Source organism: Arachis hypogaea, chromosome 8 (assembly GCF_003086295.3).
Source record: "Arachis hypogaea cultivar Tifrunner chromosome 8, arahy.Tifrunner.gnm2.J5K5, whole genome shotgun sequence".
In the NCBI taxonomy this organism is placed as follows: Eukaryota; Viridiplantae; Streptophyta; class Magnoliopsida; order Fabales; family Fabaceae; genus Arachis; species Arachis hypogaea.
This window is the reverse complement of record NC_092043.1, coordinates 17875995-17896772: the sequence shown is the minus strand read 5'-3', so window position 1 is coordinate 17896772 and position 20778 is coordinate 17875995. Positions and strand designations below refer to the sequence as shown.

Here is a 20778-nt window from a genome sequence, read left to right as displayed (position 1 = left end):
AGTTATTTATAAAAATCAATAAATTAATTGTTACGGTTATAAATTTATTGTATTGTTTATAACGGTAAGACATAATAAATATAGGAATATGAATTCAATGTATTTGGAGGTTACAAATTTATTGGATTCTATTTTAGTTTTTTATTTGTATATTTTATTTTTTTGCTGATTTGAAAATAATAGTTGATTTGGCAAGAATTGCGTGGTTGATTCTAAAGTTGTGCCAAATAATAATTATTCTAAAGTTGGCAATGCAATTGACGTAGTCAATGGCCTAAACTTATAGAGTTGCGGTCAACATAATTATTGTAATAATTATATATTTAGATTTGTATCTATGCATAATGTATTTTACATGTACAAATATACGCAATAAAAGCTAAAAGTTAAACATTTTTAATAAAAAAAAGAAAATAATTAATTAGTGTTTTGAGATAAACATGCATGCATGATGCATCTTATATACTATAAATGTATCTAATATGAAAATGTATGTCTAATATCATATATTTTTTGGTTTCGTTTTGATACTTTTTTAATAAATTTTTTTTTTTTTAGTTTTCAAATATTCTTTTCAAAATTTATATTGGTAAAATAAAATAGAATTTGTTTTTAATAATAAGTAAAAATTAAAATGATTATTTTTTTTACCAAATATACAGAAATTCGAACTCGCGACCAATATGGGAGACTATGCTATTTGAGGTATAACACATTGGCAAAAATTAAAATGATTATAATAAACTTGATTATAATAATAAAATATAAATTTCATTTTTTGAACTTTTAATTTATAAATTAATTGTTGCGGTTATAAATTTATTGTATTGTTTATAACGGTAAGATATAATAAATATAAAAATATGAATTTAATGTATTTGGAGGTTACAAATTTATTGGATTCTATTTTTTAGTTTTTTATTTGTATATTTTATTTTATTTTTTTGCTGATTTGGAAATAGTAGTTGATTTGACAAGAATTGAGTGGTTGATTCTAAAGTTGTGTCAAGTAAGCAATATTACTGACATGGCATTAGTAGGAGGAAAAAAAAGTCTCAAAAGTAATGTGGTGCATGCTTATGTATCTACTTTTATATATTAAGAATAGATGGGTCCTTTAGAATTTATACTATAAGTCAAACAAGTCCCTGATCAATAATATTATATGTCAAGGTGATCCCTATAACAGAGCAACTAATGGCTGTAAAAAATCTGAGTCTTAAACAAGTTATCATAGATCCCAACCTGCACAATATGGAACATTTAGTATAACAAGGTAAGTATTAATCATGAATACCTGAGTTATGGGTGTCGATTGAGAAACCTGAACCTCTTCTTGTGTTGCAGATGAATTTTTCTTGGATTTTTCCTTGACTATTTTTTTAAGATTAATCCCAGCCTTAGGAGCTCCCTTACAGGTCTTAGCACTGTGGACAGACTCTCCACATTTTTCACATGTGACTCTGAAAGTCTTTTTTGCCTTAGTACCCTCTGGTCCGTCTTCTACTGGATTTAGTCTCCTTCTCTTCACTGGACGCCCTATTGGCCTCTTAATCTTGGGAGGAATTGAGCTTATTTTTCCAGACTTCTCCCAATACTCTTCATTGTTGACAGGACTAATGGAATGCCATATGTTGCTCTGAAAGCATCCATCTTCAGCCACTTGTGCACATATATGTCTGCTCTATCTCCCCTTTTAGCAATAGCAACCATGGCATGCACACATGGAATGCCTATAAGTGATTATTAACTACAATTAGATATACAGTTTGTCACAATAACAACTAAAATGTATAAATTTAAGTGTTATACCTGTAAGTTGCCACATGTTACTTGTACATGTGCTGTTACCCAAGTGCACTCCCAGCTTCTTCAAGTGCATTTGCACCTCAAATACATGTCTGGCATCATCGCCAGTCCATTGAGCAGTCTAGTGCTTGGTGTCCTTCATAATGGCTTCCATCCTTTTTTGTTGTACAGGAGCAACAACACCGGTGTACGTGCTTAGGGCCTTTTTGTGTTGTGTCATCCTCCACATAATGTAACATCTGAGCTCCTCTAGCATTGTTAGGATAGGTTTTCTCCTATAGTGCACTATCTTGGCATTTCACACCTCTGTCATATTATTTGTGATGTTGTCCAGCTTAGGCCAGTGGCTGAATTTTGACTTAGTCTAGCATGCTGGATCCAATTTTGCAAAGTAAGCCCATGCGTCCTCGTTCATCCTCTTCAGCCTTAGCATGTTCTCATTAAACTCTACAGATGTTGAACTTTTGGCACATGCCCACACCACGTTCTTAAGCTGTGTGTCCTTGTATTTATTTGTGAAATTCTTCCAAATGTGCCTAACGCAGTTTCTATGATGTGCGTTAGGCATAACCTCCTTTAGTGCTGGAAAAAGACCCTGCATCACAGTCCAAACAAACCAAAAAATAACATGCATAAAAATACTAAATATGAAAATAAAAAACATACTTAACAGTCACTAAGAGTTAGAACATTAAACCTATGTGATATTCGGGGTTATATTTTGTTGATCGTTGATGAAGTTCCAACCATCATTGGTGCATTGCCCAAGATCATCCTGCAACAATTCCAGAAACCATTTCCAACTAGCCTTTGTCTCACTATCAACTACTGCATACGTAATCACATAAAAATGATTGTTCGCGTCTTGTCCTACAGCTGACAGTAACTGTCCCCCATAAAAACCCTTCAGAAAGCACCCATCTAAACCTATCAAAGGGCAATATCCAGCTTTGAACCCATTTTTGCAGGCATCTAAGCAAATATATAATTTATCAAATAACGGAGGAGATTGAGGTATGGGCTCCGCTACCAATAGTGCAGATGAACCTGCATTGCTCCTGTATAAACATATATCTTAGTATGACAAGAATTCATTTAAACATTTGAGAATGCAATTTTTTTTAACTTAAGAATCTAATGATTAAATTTCAACATGACAAGTGTGCAGTTAATTATTAAATTTTTTTTATTCAAGCAAGTATACTGTGATCTTATTGTAACATGACTGCACGAAATGATTAAGGCATTTGGTTCGGGTGAGTTCTATTATTAGTATTTGGTGGAGCATAATGATCATATACTGTCATGGTCCTTGCAACCACTTGATATATTCGAATTCTTTCCCATCATCGATTACTATGTCTACATTGATCTATCTTGATATTTAGATATATTAAATCATCAGTGTATCAAAAATTCTAATATAATGACTGTGTAACTATTAGCTTTGTTTAGAATGCCTATATTTTTATACCATAAAACTGTACCCTAGTATTATTTGTATTCTTTATTAAAGTTCAATTCAACCCATCATTATTTATTTTGTCTTTACTTGTATCAAAGAATGCTTTGAAGTTCTAAAGGAGGTCTACACATGGCTGGTGAATAAATCACTACAAATATTCTAATATTCTAATATCACTATAAAGATTCTAATATCACAACAATTTATTTTTCTCAAATAAGAACAAACATAAATACACTTTGCAGGACTGAGTCTTTTAAAATCTTACCCTGCCTCAGTTAATATTCTCAAACTATTGAAATCTCAAGAAGTATTACTTTTTGAAATAAAATAACAAAAAATACATGTGTATCTCATTCAGGTAGTCTCGCAGCCTGCCATATTGCATCTTTTCGTTACCAACATACTTTTTCCTAGCCATCCAGAGTATTCTGTACAACATTTTGTCACTGAGTATGACATTGTAGTCAACCTTCATGTGATCCCATGCCTCTGCATGTGTCAAACATGGCTGACTCAACAATCTCTTTTCTAGTTTCCGTGCTACCCAATGTTGATCAGCCATATTGCTGCCAAACTCTCTTCCACAGGTATGAGTGGGGTTGTAAGTCTTTATTTGATACCCACCTGATCGTGTGTTCTTTACACAGTATATAAGCCAGGGATAGTCATGCTTCTCCGCATTATAATTTTTCTCACCTTAATTTGCAATGTTTCATTATCTGCCGCATTAGCTTGTCCTTCTATCTCATCATTATTTTTCTCACATCCAGCTTCAGCCTCATTTGTTGCCACCACCATATTAGCTTTGTCATTTTCATTAGCTTCCTTAGCAACATCTAACTTTACCTTTTCTTTAGCTGCTTTTCTTGCCTTTGTCTTGGCCTTCTACACTTCTTTTTCAGGCATGAATTCTCCCTGTATACAAGCAGACCTGACCCTTCTTTTATCATTCTTGATGTAAAATATCCTCCTACCCTCTGATATGGTGAAGTCCTTCAGAGCCTGCTTGAATTGTTCAAGTGACTCAAATTCCATGTTCAGCTAAAATTGGACCTCCCCAAATTCTGCACTTGGATTAAACTGAGGCTAGTCAAACTCATTTCCTCCATAATCACTTGAGTCTTCTGAAGTCAAAAATTATTCAGACTCATACTCAAAGTCAATGTTTGGCACAGGTAACAACTCCACACCAAGTTCTTCATCAAGTGTAGCAGGTTTTCTGGACTTTGATGCAGTCTCATTGGCACTAGCAGGTGTAGCATTATTTTTGTTGTCATTAGAACCCCCATTGACAACTTCTTCTCTTCCAGCAGGCCCATAATCACTCTTATTGGGCCTGGCAGGCCCACTATGGCTCTTTTTTTGAACAGATGGTCCAGCTACCTCTTCTCTTCTAATGCCTATCTCCTGTGACTTGCCATTGCTCTTGCCAACTGGCCCATTAACAGGCTTACCAACATTTGATTTCTTATGCAAGGCCTTCATTGAAAATTTCTTCTTCCCTTTATTCTTTCCTTTCTTGCCAGCTCCGACTGACTCTTCCTCTTCACTTGAATCCGAAAAACCATATCCAGAAGGCGGGAGCTTATACAATGCATCTTCTGTAGATTCATACCCATCATCACTATCCGAACTCTCCACATCTGCATCATTGTCAACACCATCATCCTTAACACTAACCTCTTGCACATGCACCTCCTCAACGCTAACATCATCATCATCATCAATGAACTCTGTATCTTCCATGATTGGATGGTCAAAATAGATATAGAATTCGTCAGTATCCTCATTTACCATCTTGTTCTTTTGCAAAGCTCTGATATCTGTGTCTCCGTGAATTGGGTGAAGACCAGATTCTAGGTCATCAGAAGTAGGATCATACCAAAATATTGCCTTATAGTCATGGTAACCCAACTCCAAAAAAAGTTTCTTCAGGTCAAAGAAACATATCAAGTCTATGTCCATTAGGGGAAACTTCTTGACTTCTCCATTGATGTACACAAGTACCCCCCTTGTTGTCTCTAACAAAGCTTCCACCGTGGTGAAATACGGGTACCACGTCTTCACTCATCTAAATATAACAAAATAAAAATTCATCACAACTAAAAACAAGAAAGGAACACATTACAAGAACATTAAAACAAAATCCAATTTTTTAACACCGACATTGTTAACGTTATCATGCAGTGGCACAACCTAATCACTTTACAACTCTGACTTAACCTACACTAGCAACACACTATCTTTGATCTACCCTATTAACATGACATGCATGTTATTCATACTTCAATCTTCACCCCCAAATTAATTCAAAAAAAATAGTAAACTTACCTCCAACAATGGCGATATGCAGGACACACCACTGCCACCACCCAGTCACCGTCAGCTATGTCAAACCACCGTTATGGACTTCAGTCAACGTTAATGGAGTTGAGAAAGTTGAAGGGTTACCTTGTAAAATTTGGGTGAGGGTTTGGGGTTTCAAGTCATTTTACAGAGACAAAGAAAAGGGACGTGCGTTTTTATGCTAGGTCCTTATTCACACGCTGCCATTTTATAACACTGGCATGAGAAAGCTTGGGGACAAATCTGTCCCACTCAAAACGACGTCGTTTGAAGAAGCTCTTAAATGACGTCGTTTTGGACACGTATGCAGGGACCAATGTGTCCTGGTAGCTAGCCTTTAACCTGACACGTCACACTGATCACCTCCACGTAGGAGAGAGACTGTTCGATTAACCGGTTAAACCTGGATCAGGGACGTATATGACATATATCTAACAATTTTGAGGACCAGGAACTTAGTTAATTTTTTTGGGGGACAAATCTGTCGGACGACCAAATCCTTGGGGACCTATTTGGGGTATTACTCTAAAATATTCTTGCTTATTAATCTTCTCTATTGCCTAGCGGTCGATATCAACCCAAACCATACTACTTGTGCAGTTAAATAAGATTTAATTTTATTGTTATGACTGTAGATGTAAAAGAGGGTGTATTTATATTATCATTTTATTAAATGTCTGTCCTTTCAATTTTTTGAAACACTGAACAATTTAGTCAATTGTTTTTTTATTTTTTTCTGTAATAAATTAAAAAATATTATTTCCAGAAAAAATGATTTTAACTTTAAATTTTAGAATACGCTTTTTTTGTAATTTGGAAGAAGTTCACCATATTTACCGGGGAACTTTATGTAAATTATGAAGTTCGTCGCATCCCCGAAGAACTTCACGCTGAACTCGCCAAATAAAAGGATGGTTGGTTGAGAATCGAACTCAGTAGTTCATTCTTGTCTTTCCTTCTCATCTTTTAATTTTCTCTCAACAATGTCTATAAATCCATTGTTATCCATTCATTATAATGGTGAAATAGTGTATGATGAAAAAGGTTCTATAATTTTTAGGTTTGGGCAACCAGCAATTATATACATGGCACGGAAATCAACAGTTTAACAGCGTTAAAGAATTTGATATTGCATTTTGTTGGACAGCAACACATGAAAAGAGCGAAAAAATTTTACTACAGATATCCGACCGAAATATATGACAATTTGTTTTATAAAAAGTATGTTACAATTGTCTTTGTTATTTTGGTTATTAATTTTATTAGACCATGATTTTGAGAAATTTTTCTATTGTTTTAAATTAGGTATCGGTTACGTGACAACAAGGACGTACGTCTTATAAGGTCGTGGCACAACCGATTGACAAATGTTCATCTGTTAGAATTATTCGTGTTTCTAGTTGAGTTGGGTGGGCGAAGATCATCTGCAGATACTGTTGATGGTAGTCCGTTAAGTGGAGCAGTTAAAAGAAATATTAGAAGGGCGATGGTTGATCTAAATATGCCACCTGAAGGTAGTTAAGAGGGGTCAAACGTTGAACTTTCTAATGCTACCATGATGCAAGATGATTTTGAAAGTCATGAGGATTTTGCTATCAGGGATCCGATGATGGATCCCTATGAAGTTAACCCTGATGACGGAGAAGTGTTGACGATGAACCAACGAAAATTCCTGATGAAGGTGAGGATGAATAAGAGATGAACTACTATGGTGACACACAAATTGCTCTGACACATCTTGCCATTTCTTGACTATATGACCGGCTAGATCACTTCTCCATCTTGAATCTCGATGCAATGGCTTTGAATTGGTCATTTACCCATGATGGCCCCGAAGAGGATCCAACCAATGAGTTTGAGATTGGACAACAATTTGAAAGCAAGGAGGAAGTTATCTTGGCAGTTAAGACATACAGCATCAGGAGGGCTGTGGAGTATAAAATACTAGAGAGTGTCCAGTTGAAGTATGATGTGTAATGTATACGGTTCGGGTCCGGTTGTATATGGAACATAGACATAGCATATTGCTGAAAGCAAGAAAAATGGGAGGTTAGGAGATACAATGGTCCTCATACTTGCATGCAAATATCAATCGGCTAAGACCATTGTAGGTTGGATTCGAAGGTGATTGCTTAACACATATTCACAATGGTCAAAGTAGATCCAACAATCAGCATAAGGGTTCTGCAAGGAGGTGTGGAAAATCACTTCGGTTACAAGGTGTCGTACAGAAAGGTTTAGCTTACAAAGCAGAAAATCATTCCTAGGATATATGGCGATTGCGCTGGTTATTCGCTATGCAGATGTACTTACTTGGTAAGATTTATTATACTATTCTTAGTTATGTATAAAGTCACCATTTATATGTGCTAACTTTTGTGGGTATTTAGGTACTTAGGTGCAACTTGTGACACAGCATTGGCCTAGTTCAATCGACACTGTCATGTTTCATCGGGTATTTTGGATGTTTTCACCGTGTGTTGAGACCTTCAAGCATTGAAAATCACTTATTTCTATCGATGGCACTCACTTGTATGGTAAATACGAAGGCATGTTGCTAATTGCTCTTGCTTAAGATGGCAATGCAAACATATTGCGTATTGTATTTGCCATTGTTGAAGGTGAGACGAAGGAGGTTTGGTCATTTTTTCTTTCGTATTTGCTGCAGCATGTCACACCACAACACGACGTCTTAGTGATTTCAGACAGGCACAAATCAATTGATGCTGTGTTGAACGCCGATGGAAGTTTATGGAAATCACCGCACGCCTTCCAAGCATTTTGTACAAGGCATATTGTTGCCAACTTCATAACTCACTTAAAAACAAGGACTTAAAGAAGGTTCTTGTTAACGCAGCATATTCAAAGGGGCCTTACTAGTGTGTAGAAAGAAAAATCCTTCTACATGTATAAAAGACAAGTGTTGTCTTCACAGCCACAAATTTTACCAAAGACAAGTACAATAATGATGCAGCAGCCACCTTTAATGTTCAATCTATAGCAGTTCAGTTGTACAGATATTGACATAAAATAATAAAGAGAAAATACCACTCTCCTCCCCTACGAGATGCTAAAATGACACTCCCCTCACCTCTATCTACAAAATGTATATTCTCCTCCCTTATAACTTTTAAAAAACCTCATCTTTAATCTATTTTAATTTTTTTTTGTGTTAACTAATGTTAACTTTATTTATTTTCAAGAAAAAATAAATTATTTTTTACAAAAATACCCTTTAACAAAAATTTTATGTTTTTGTCATTAAATTTTGCTTAGCAAAATACTCTTTAATAAATTATTTTTTTATTAATTAAATTATATTTTTACCAAAATATTTTTTCAAAAATTAATAATTAAATTATTTTTTTCTAAGATATCCTTCAATATTTTTTTAATTATTAAATTATAATTTTTTACTAAGACAAAAAAGACCTTCAGAGTCACATGTGAAAAATGTCGAGAGCCTGGTCACAATGCTAAGACCTGCAAGGGAGCTCCTAAGGCTGGGATTAATCCTAAAAAACAGTTAAGGAAAAATCCAAGAAAAATTCATCTGCAACACAAGAAAAGGTTCAGGTTTCTCAATCAGCACCCATAACTCAGGTATTCATGATTAATACTTACCTTGTTATACTAAATGTTCTATATTGTGCAGCTTGGGATCTATGATAACTTGTTTAAGACTCAGATTTTTTACAGCCATTAGTTGCTCTGTTATAGAAACCACCTTGACATATAATATTATTGATCAGGGACCTGTTTGACTTATAGTATAAATGCTAAAGGACATATTGACTTATAACATACATCATAAAGGATTTAATTGTCCTAACAAATTCGCTCATGTATGAGGTTACTCAGCCTGAGGCACCAACAAATGCTGCTGAACCAGATGTTGGAATGAATGTAAATGCTGGAACTGTAAGTATGCTTGATAATGTGTTTCACTATTAGTTCCTAAACACTAGATACTAATATCTTATGTTAGAATACTCATAATTGTTTAAAATTCTATCAGGGAAGACAGACTCAGCCTTAATCTCCACCTCGACAGCCTTTCAGACATCCAAAGCAGATAATAATTAGGCCCAAGAATCAGGAGAGTGTGAGTGCTGAGACAATGGCAGCTGCAAATAGTGGCACAACTTTCTGAATGTTCAAATTCATTCTAACTCCCGGACTGAATCTCTCTAAAAAGAAATGATGCTTTCTTGAAATTTATTGTGGAAGAGACAAGACCTTGTTTGTTATTGTGAAGAAAATAGACCTTCACTTTTAAGTCTTTTTGTGTTACCACTTTAATGAGTGTGTGTAGAAGGAAATAGACCTTCTTTGGTTCGTTAATATTTTGATACTACTTATGTGCATACTTATGTTTATGCTACTTTATGTTAATATTTTGATACATGACATTTGAATATTCTGGTTTGGATTATATACTATATTTTGTAATATCTACTTGGCCAACTTACTTACATGCTACTCCGATTTGGATATGACTAACTTTTGTTCAGTATCATTGTCAACCTCTAATGTCCATTTAACTAAAATGATTCATTCAAATACAATATTTTTTCAACAAACATACAATGCTAATTTCTTATATAACCACCACATAGATACAAAACAAAATCACAACTACAAGTGCACCCATTATTACACTACTAAACAACCTGAAAACACTATCTTTCTTGAGTTTTGAACTATCTTCATTCCTCTTTATTAACATCTCCTCCAAGGTATAATTCAAACATGCACCAAATTCTTCACCCATGCATGTCTCCATAGAGGCCGATCTACTACTTTCAACTACATCATCCACCAAACACCAAAAAATCTCATCAAACCATACAAAAAAAATTACAATAACCTTGCTTCTCCTGCCATCAGAATAACAAAACAAAAATCATAACATTAGTCTTAGTTCCCAATTTTCAAAATTATAGCACCACAAAAATCAATCACGAAGTACCTTGAAGTAAGGACAGTCAAAAAACAGCCTATTTGGGTTCTCTGTTGTGCGAGACCTAGATATTTTGGCATATGTATTGCACTTGCACTTAGGATGTTCTCCTCTTCTAAGTCGCCCCCTTGGAAAGCCAGTTGAACTGCCGTCAACACGAAAGACATCGTCAATAGTTCTCCAACCACGTCTCCGACTTGCAACTGATGTGCTTTTTCCACTCGCCATCACCTTCTTCGAATCCAGAAACTCTCTCTCACATACTAAGATACATGGGTTGGAGACAAAGAGACTGGGATTAAAGATGAAAACCTAATTCATGTTGATCCCCCTTTTGAAACGACAACGTCTTGCGCCTCTCACACGCTGACGTTTTATAACACTGGCATGAGAAAGTTTGGGGACTAATCTGTCCCATTCAAAATGACGTTGTTTGAAGAAGCCCTTAAACAACGTCGTTTTGGACACGTGTACACGGACCAATGTGTCCTGATAGCCTTTAACTTGACACGTCATACTGATCACCTCCACATAGGAAAGAGATTGTTCGATTAACCAGTTAAACCTGAATCAGGGACGTATATAACATACATCTAACAATTTTGGAGACCAAGGACTTAGTTAATTTTTCTGGAGAACAAATCCGTTGGACAACCAAATCCTTGGAGACCTATTTGAGATATTACTCAATATTTTATAAAAGGAGCAACCTCACAGACATACCAAATTTTATGAAGTCATTTCAATTAATCGTGCAAACCTACTTTGTTTTATCTCATTATTTTAACGATACTACGATTATTTAAACCCACTTGGACACTCTCCTGTCTCCTCAGACATAAAAAAAGCTATCAATCGGAGCAAACATTAATCACAAGTACAACTCATTCTCACAACCTCGACTAATAAAAATATATGAAGCCATGAATCTACAAATGAACTACATCCGTATAAGTATACAAAAGAATGGGACATTCATTACAGGATTATACAAAATTGTTTTCATCAGTAAGTGTAAGCAAAACCATTCAGACTCTTCAAATAAAAATAAAAATAAAATTGAGACTCGATTAGCCAAAATGATGAAGAAAAACTACACAAAAAAGATTTACTTCTTTTCTTTGTTCCTATACTTTCGTGTCTACTTTTTACCCCATGAATGAACAAAAGAAAGAGGGGAGTGGCGTGCCCTTTATGTTTGGTATTTCAATTTCCAATCGCATTCATCCGCAAGCAGCAACCACTACAACCCAATCGAAATTTAGGGTTAATAACTATCTGCAACAACAATGGATTGAGTTTATACCGACATCGAGCTCCCTCTGCAACTATTTTTATACATGTACATGGTTGCAAAACAGAAATTCCCAATCCAAAGCTGCAAAATATTTTTCTATATAGCCCTCAAAATGCAAATTGTGCCAGGATGGATTTCAAACAATGCTGGTGTTCGAACGAGCTACCCTTTGAGCTTCTTCCAGGTCCCTAATAAACCTGCAAATTCAAATAAAACACACGACTATAGCTGAGAAATCCAGAACACTAACAAGTTTTGTAGTCAATCAATACAAGAACAAAACTGGAACAATCAACTCAAAATTATTGGCATTGGACATCAAATTGAAAGCCCACTTGGAATACACTAAACATGAAATGACCACTAGTTGAATCAAAACTATTTTATTCACTTCATTATACCTCTTAGAATTGAGAACAGAAGAGCCACCAAGTATAAACCGAATTCCAGGATTGCTGGCATTTTGTAGAGCAACACATCTTGACTCCTCATAAGTTGTTCCACCAACAATGAAGATGATTACTTCCTGTGGCCTGCATGTCAATTCATGTAATCATTAAATATAAAAACTCATACTATTCCACAATTCTATTGTGTGTGTGACTTCTAGAAATTCACAAAGAAAATACAACTGCTAGATTTAATAGCAACAAACCTTCCTTGTTGAAAGTGATTTCCAACAAATGGGTAGTCCACATCTCTCAGCCGTCCTTTGACGATGCTTTCCATGGTTTGGAAAAGAAGGGGTTGGTGCTGGGTATACACATTCTCAACACCCTGCAGCAAATCTCAAAACAGAAGTTGTTTAGAGTTGAACTTAATCTATCAAAGATAGGGCATGGTAATCATAATACTTCTGTGCATACCTTCAACCCACGGGCCATATTACGGGCAATATTCATTAGATCTCGATTTCCAAAAAGATCACCAGTTCTCTTGTCAACACCTGCTTGCTTTAAAAGAAACTGGACGAGCTGTTGTGTCAAAAACAAAATATCGATATCAGCAACTATTGCAGGCATGCATAGCCACATTATTTATTTGTAAAGAGGTACTTTCCATCTATTTGCAGTTCTTCGCAATTTAATCTAGTTAACATATATTTCTATTCTCTGGAATCCAAAACCAAGGATATAAAATGACAATATGACCCAAAATTGACTTTACCAAACACACTATTTCTCCAAGGTTTAAAACATGGACAACATCCACTAAAAGATTAAGGACAGGGAATCATGCCTGAGGATAAAAGGATTCAGAAGAAAGCAACATCATAGATTAATTTACCCCAGATTTATACTTGGCAGATCGGGAAGCCAGTTTGTTGAAAAGCTGCATTAACTGAACAGGGCTATCCTTCTCATATCGCAAAGCATATAGCATGACTAAACGCAGCCGGTCCACATCTGATATGCTATCATCATTTAGTAGATTTGTCACTGCCTGAAGATAGTACATTGAGACAGAAATTGTCACTTTTGTTAGTCTAAACTCCAAAGCCATTGCCAGTACATATGATAACAATTAGAAACATCGAGAAAAAATATTGGGGGAAGATAATAAGACACTAAAAATATTGCTTTATGTATCTTGTAATCTGCTAGTGTAGGCATGGGTTGTTGGCCAAGGGAAAGGATTTTACACCTATACTTCACCATGTATCCTTGTCCTTACTTCACATCATTGATGGAAATTCAAATATATGTCAAGAAGCCCCCAATTGCAGAACGATGTACCGAGAACAGAATAAATTTTTACCCCATTAACAAATCAACTCTCCATGGAAACAATATGAAGCTTATTAAGGCAATGAACAGAATAATTACAAGATAAAATATCCTTTGAGATGAATGGTAGCACTGAAATGAGCAAACTACTATAGTTGAGTTTTCTAATTTATCATAACCATACAAAGAAACATGCATAAATATTCAGAGGTTAAAATAAATTAAAAAACATTGCACCGCCAGCACCGCTCAAAAAGAATATCCCCCTTTTTTCATCTCCAAAGAGCCTTTTCTTTGAGTGAGAGAGAATACATTAGACCAAATAACGCTTGAAGTTTGAGCAAAAGCAAAGGAAATTTTGCTAATCATTAATACATACCTCAAACGCAGCCCCTTGTCCTCCATTGCAAGCCAGTTCCTGTTCTGTTTGTGAAACTGTCATAAGTTTTCGCTGTTGTACTATCTTGCTCATTTCTGTTACCAAAGTCACATGCTTTGACACATTCCCATGCATTTTTCTGTACTCAGGATAATTGTCAACAAATTTGGCCATGTCCTCTGACAAGAGTCAAACCATAAATCAATTAACTACATACTATGCTGCCATGTATGAAAATAGGTGTAATAGCAGAAGGAACTTTATTATTCTAAAATGTGAGACAATTATAAGTACAAACCTATCGTTTGGATGTTCTGGTTGCTCTTTGACACTTGCTGAAATTCATCAACCAGCCGCTTGATATTCATACCTATATCTCCGAAATTCTCATACATGTTGGCTTTGAAAAACGAATCTTGTTCCGACGACAACACAACCTCCTGCAACAGCAAATAGCACAATATTTCTTTCAATTTGTATAAAATCTAAACTCGAAGATATTGCTAACGTGATTAAACAGCATAAAAGTCTCTCTAACCTCTTGATCCTTTGAAAATTTATCAATGGATTTCAAGTCCACCTTGTTGTCTTGGATTCCTATCAATTCATGAACCATAGCCTGGAAAGTATAAGGCCACAAACAAGAATTACTTTATGAATAAACAAACTATCAGATAGCTAAGCTGTAAGATTGTCAGTAAGCACTGACTATAGCATTAATCCCATAGATACCTGATAGGTCCATTGATTGAGCAATGGGGTTACAGGATCATCTCTCCTATCAAGCACCAACAACAGTGGTGAAACTTCTGTTCGCCTAAAATCAAAAAGACCACTTTCTTCTTGGTACATCAGTTTCTGTTTGAAGCCCATTAATGTAAATTAGTTTTCACTACATATGCATGATAAATTATAACACATAGGGATACACATATTGCCAGATAAAACAACAATAAGATGGCTACATCTGTGGCAAAAGTATGCCTAGAGATATGCATGGTGAGTTCAGAAAAATGAAAATTATAAGGATTTAAAAGATAAAAGTTAACAATTAAAAAAGAAAAAATAATAAAAACACATGCAAACGCACCTTAAAAACATGCAAAAGTTAAAATGCATAAGATTGTCTAACATAAACAGGAAAATAACAAATAATATATATTATCTACTGAGAAAAAGTGACTACATAATTATGCAAAAATTCTACTCACATTTGTTTCGTGTGCTATTCTTTTGGCAATGTCAGACGTCCTTTGATATCTAATAACTGGTCTCCGTTTTAATGCCAAAAAGACAGCTGCTACACCATCAACAACCCGATCACAGAAGCGTTGCAGTGTTGAAGGATCCACCACAGCTGGGAGCATATAAATATAACTTGAAGGGATGTGCAAAGTGAAATGATAAGGATCAACTGCAACAAAGTCTGCGTAGAACTCCTGAATGATCGTAACAAAAACTACATCAGAATTAAACTTCGCAATACAAATCCCAGCATTTGATATCACATATTTACTACAAAAAGAGATGGGGGTTCAAGGGTTCCAGCACAAGAACGTGTGCAGTCATCTATCATCATAAAACGGATAGATAGAAAAGTTCCCATGTTTACAGCGCAAGCAAAAGCAGTTACCTGAACTTGCTGGACAGCTTCATGTTCATCTGAATCAGCAAGTATGTGAATCTGAGTGTCCTTCAATATGTTGGAGAAAACTGTAAATTTCAGAATGCATTCACAAAGTATCTTCGAATCAATGCGAGAAAAAAAAATTATCACTTCAACTAGGGAAAATATACAAAACGAAATTCCTAAATAGGGATTGCTTTATATATACTACAGCATCTGTAAAGATTTAAAAGACCTACATAGGTGATACTCCCCAAATCTAGGAGCGGCGAGCTGGCGGCGCAAATGCTGGATGTTCTCCGTCGTAGGGCGAAGGAAGTAAACGGCCTTGAGATGCGACATAAGCTCCTTCGACTTGGTTATGGAATCCACCAACTCCACCAAGAACACTTCCTTCTGAAGAAGCTCTGACTGTGAATACACAACGCTCACAATACTCACCTACACCATCAATTTCACATTTCACATCCATGTTGTAGCTCAACACCATAACCAGCAACACATATTTACGAGTTTACAATCATATGGAAAAATGAACGCCAATATCATAATTGAAACAATGAATGAAGAATTATATCAGAGAAAATGAATTGATTCGTTGAGATCGTGGTGCGTACCGTTTGGGAATCGAGGATTAGGACCTTCATGCCGGAGATGTCCTGCAGCATGCGGTTGACGTAGTCACGTGCAGAGGACGTGAGCACCATTTTTTTTGTAGTGGCGACTCGAATAATATGGATCGATCTAAGTCTCAGTGGAGAGATTGTAATCGAAGATGATTAACACTGTTGAATTCGCCAAAGGGTTGCGAATCTGGTACAGGGGTTGCAGAATTTAAAATAAAAAATAATAATTAAAAAATTAATATAAATAAAAAATAGTCAAATTATAATATAATATTTTTATTTTTTTAATTTTTAATTTCAATAAAATTGTTTAAAATAATATTTATCAATAGAATCATCTTTATTTTAAAAAATAAATCGCATAATTTAAGTATATATACGAAATTGTAAAATAAAATAAATAAAATTAATAACTAAAAAAAATAAAAACAAAAAATGAATAAAAAATATTTAAAAATTATATAATTATTAATTTTGTAGTGGTAATCATTCTTTTGTCTAAAACCTTTGGCCCAACGGGCCGGCCCATCCTGCCCGCCAAAATCCGCAAATTTGACAATGCAGGTTTGGCGGATTTTTTTATTTGGTGGGTTCAAAATCATATCCGACCCGTTTTTTAGCAAGTTCAGCGGATCGGCCCGACGGGTTCGACCCATTGTGCCACCCCTATTGAAAACTAGACCGGTCATTAAATCGTTCTAGTGATCAATTTATTGGTTCAACCGATTCAATCGTAGTTCAATCGAAATAACTAATTTATAATAAAATAATAAATAAAATATAAATAAACACACTAAAATTAACAAAAATTAACTATATTTAACTGATATTAACAAAATTTTCAAACATAATTTTAACAAGATCAACACAATAATTAACATACTTTAACAAAAATTAACCTAGTTTTTAAACCAATTTTAACAAGTTCAGCACAATAATTAACAAAAAAAAATATTGAATGAGCACAGTCAACTCTCCAATTGCTTAATAACATCCTTTCCTTCCAACAGCTTCAAAGTAATTTCTAACTCATCCCACAATAACTTATATCAATTAGAAATTATCAAACCACATTCATTTTGTATGCAAAAATAGTTTTACCATGGAAAGCTTCATTGCAAAAATACAAGAGTTCAAGTCGGTATGCAGGTCCTCGAACAGCAAATCAATACAAACGTTCGATAAAAAAAAAAGAAAGACAAAATCAAAGCAACAAAGAAAGAAATATCTAAGAATCACCATTGCTGAGAATAATAACTTGAACGTGTATGCTCAAAGAATCTTAGGCTAAGCTTCACTGGGAAAGTGAAGAACACCCAAACGAAGTAAACTTCAATCACAGCTTAAACCAAAATTCACAATCCCCTTAAATTGAAGCAGCAAGCAACTTGAGAACTAAATCAAGGTCAACAAGGTTAAGCAGTGAACTAAATCAGCATAATTTTAACAAAGATTAACTGAACTAAATCAACTAATTATTCAATGATTCAATCCAAAACAAGAAAACAGTATAGTACAGCACAAAAGCAAAGCTAATCAACGATTCAAATTTCAATCAGAGTAGCACTAACAGAATCCAAAAAAATCAATGTTCCAGCAGAATCTCAAAAAAATCATTGAATCAATGTTCTGAGAAAAGATCGAAGAACAGAGAACGAAAATTTTTAAAAAATGAAGCCATTGCCTTCGTGAGCTAGAGGAAGACGCACCAATTGTTGAATGAGGAAGAAGCGCGGAGCCGCAGACGACCAGACGAAGACACGGTGGTGTCTGAGCGCAATGGACGGCGGCGCTGAGTGAGACCCTTGCGGCGGTGGGAGTAATCTAGGGTTTGTGTTTTGAGGATGGGGGCTGTATACCTGTATCTGAATGAGGAGAAGGAGAAGTGGGGAACCTGCGCTGCGTTGCTCGAGGGGAAGGAGAAAGGATTTCTTTTTTTTTAAAAGAAAGCGCAAAACGGCGAGCAGAGAGCAGATGAAGACAACGGCTAGCACGACCGCAAGATGACGGACGATCGAGGAAGAAGTTGCGCGCCTGCGATCGGTGAGTCTGAGAGCGAACAGGGGTTGGAGAGGGTTGCGGCGGAAGCTCAACGGACGGCGACAATGGCTCGCTCCTTGTGGCAGCAGTGGAGGCTAGGGTTGCGGGCAGCTCATTGTTGTTGCTTTCTGAAATCTGAAGGAACTAGGAACTAGGAAGGGGCTTGGGGGCGGGGGCGGGGGCAGGGGCCATGGCATCTCTCTTCTTTTTTTTTTCCCCTATAAAGAATAAGAAACAGCGTCGTTTTGATGAAACCGGCCGGTTCTGCTCCAGTTCAACCGTCCAGGTTCAGCGGTTCAATAACGGTTTTTGACGAACGATTTCAGATAATGAACCGAACCATTAATGTTAATTGTTCATGGGCGGACTGATCTGACCAGCCGGTTCAATTCAATTTTTTTTTTGTTATTACACTACCCACACACCCACACACCCCGGGGTCTGTTCGGCGGTCTATGTTTGTTTTGGAATGCAATATATAAGGTTGATATTTATTTTTGGTGTGATAACTATATTAAGGCTCGAATTGTGGATAAAGAAGGAAATATGTGGTTATGCAATTTTGTATATGGTAATCCTAATTTTAAAAAAAGACAAGAACAATGGAGGGAGATCACGGTTAGTTGCAGAAGTGAAAGTGAACCTCAGCTCTTCATAGGAGACTTTAACGACGTTTTGAGTCAAGAGGAGAAGGTGAGACTGCATCCGAAGCCGCAAAACCAGGTCAGAGACTTCAAAAATTTTGTAGATTCAAATGCTCTCATAGATTTGGAATTGAAAGGAGGAAGGTTCACATGGTTTAGCAATCTAAGAAATGAATTTGTGACAAGGGAAAGAATAGATAGGGCTTTGGGCAATTGGAAGTGGAGGATGATGTATCCACATGCCTATCTTTCGTCAATGCCTGCTATTAGATCGGATCATAGTCCGCTAATTTTATATTTGAACCCTGTGCATAATGTTAGAAGGAGTTTTAAGTTTGAAGCTTTTTAGGCTGACCACGAAGATTGTGAGAATGTAGTGAGAAGGGGCTAGAGTAAACGAGAACCTAATGGCTGCGAATGGGGGATATTAACTAATAAAATCAAGAGTTGTAAGGATGAGTCAAGAAAATAGAGTAGAACTACCTTCAAACGGGTAGACAAAGAGATTCATTGTTTGAAGGAGGAACTTAAAAAATTAAAAGCCTCTGATTTTTTAGAAGAAAAACAAGAGCATATGCAGAATATAAAGGAGAAATTAGTTAATTTGTGGAGGCAAGAGGAGAAGTATTGGAGACAGAGAGCAAGGGTAAAATGGTTGAGGCTATGGGACAAAAACACCTCTTTCTTCCATGCAACCACCATTCAGATAAGAGATAGAAATAGAATTCAAAAATTGAAGGATGCCTCAGGACAATGGTTGAATAGCAAGGAAGAAATAATGGAACACATTGTTAATCATTTCACGAATTTGTTCACTTCAACAAGAAGACAGAATTTTGATAGCATCATTAGAAAAATCCCTAAGAGGGTTACAGAAGAGATGAATAACGAGCTGCTGATGGAAGTTTCAGATGAAGAAGTTAAAAAGGCAGTGTTCACTATTTAGTATGGGAAGTCTCAAAGCACTTGGGCCTGATGGTTTGAATGGATTGTTTTATCATAAGTATTGGGATGTCATTAGCAAGAAAGTGTGTGAAGCAGTAAGAAATTTCTTCAAAAATTGATATATACCGGAGTGTATTGGGGAAACTACAGTTGTATTAATACCCAAAACCAAGAGCCCTGAAAGTCTTAACCAACTAAGACCCATTAGCTGTTGTAATTTTATTTACAAAATATTGGCAAGGGTCATAGTTTTAAGACTTAAGGGAATAATGGAGAAAATAATATCACCAATACAGAGTGCATTCATAGGAGGGCTTCTCATTCAAGATAATTTAGTCATTGTGCAGGAAATATATCATAGCCTTAAAAAAAGGTAGGAATGGATCTCAAGATATAGCGGTTAAATTAGATATGAACAAAGCATATGATAGGGTGGAGTGGGACTTCTTAGAACGGGTCATCACAGCTTTCGGGTTTCATGAACGGTGGGTAAGATTAATGATGGAGTGTGTTAAAAGTGCCAATTACAAGTTCAAAATCAATGGGGACTTGTCAAGGAAAGTGAAATCACAAAGAGGATTATGACAGGGAGATCCGCTTTCGTCCTATCTTTTTATTCTTGCAGTGGAAGTGTTTACTATATTAATAGAGGAAGCACAAAAAGAAAATAGAATTTCAGGCCTAAGAATTGCCCCAACAGCCCCAACAATTACGCATCTTTTATTTGCAGATGATTGTATTATTTTTGCCAAAGCAAAAGAAGAAGAGGTTTATCAGATAATAACAGTCCTTAATGAATATACAGAGACCTCGGGGCAAAGAATAAATTTAGATAAATCTGGTATTACTTTTGGACATCAAGTCTCAATACAAACAAGAGTATGCATTGAAGAAATACTAAATATGT

At 35.7% G+C, this 20778-nt stretch overlaps 1 protein-coding gene across 2 annotated transcripts; it reads right to left on the bottom strand.

The window, feature by feature from the left end:
• Nucleotides 1–11473: 11473 nt before the first annotated feature.
• LOC112706421 (vacuolar protein sorting-associated protein 45 homolog) lies at nt 11474–18504 on the bottom strand. Of its 2 annotated transcripts, none has more exons than XM_025757719.3 (14): nt 17952–18504; nt 16234–16429; nt 15856–16057; nt 15623–15702; nt 15201–15428; nt 14722–14847; nt 14528–14608; nt 14288–14429; nt 13990–14168; nt 13171–13326; nt 12750–12857; nt 12539–12660; nt 12285–12416; nt 11474–12080 (listed from the first exon to the last, which is right to left on the bottom strand). In XM_025757719.3, the coding sequence occupies exons 2-14, from the start codon at nt 16321–16323 to the stop codon at nt 12020–12022; spliced, it is 1707 nt and encodes a 568-aa protein (XP_025613504.1). In that variant the 5' UTR covers nt 16324–16429; nt 17952–18504; the 3' UTR covers nt 11474–12019. The 2 variants fall into 2 exon arrangements, with proteins under 2 accessions (XP_025613504.1, XP_072056916.1); XM_072200815.1 differs by having other exon boundaries at nt 17927–18477.
• Nucleotides 18505–20778: the final 2274 nt, after the last annotated feature.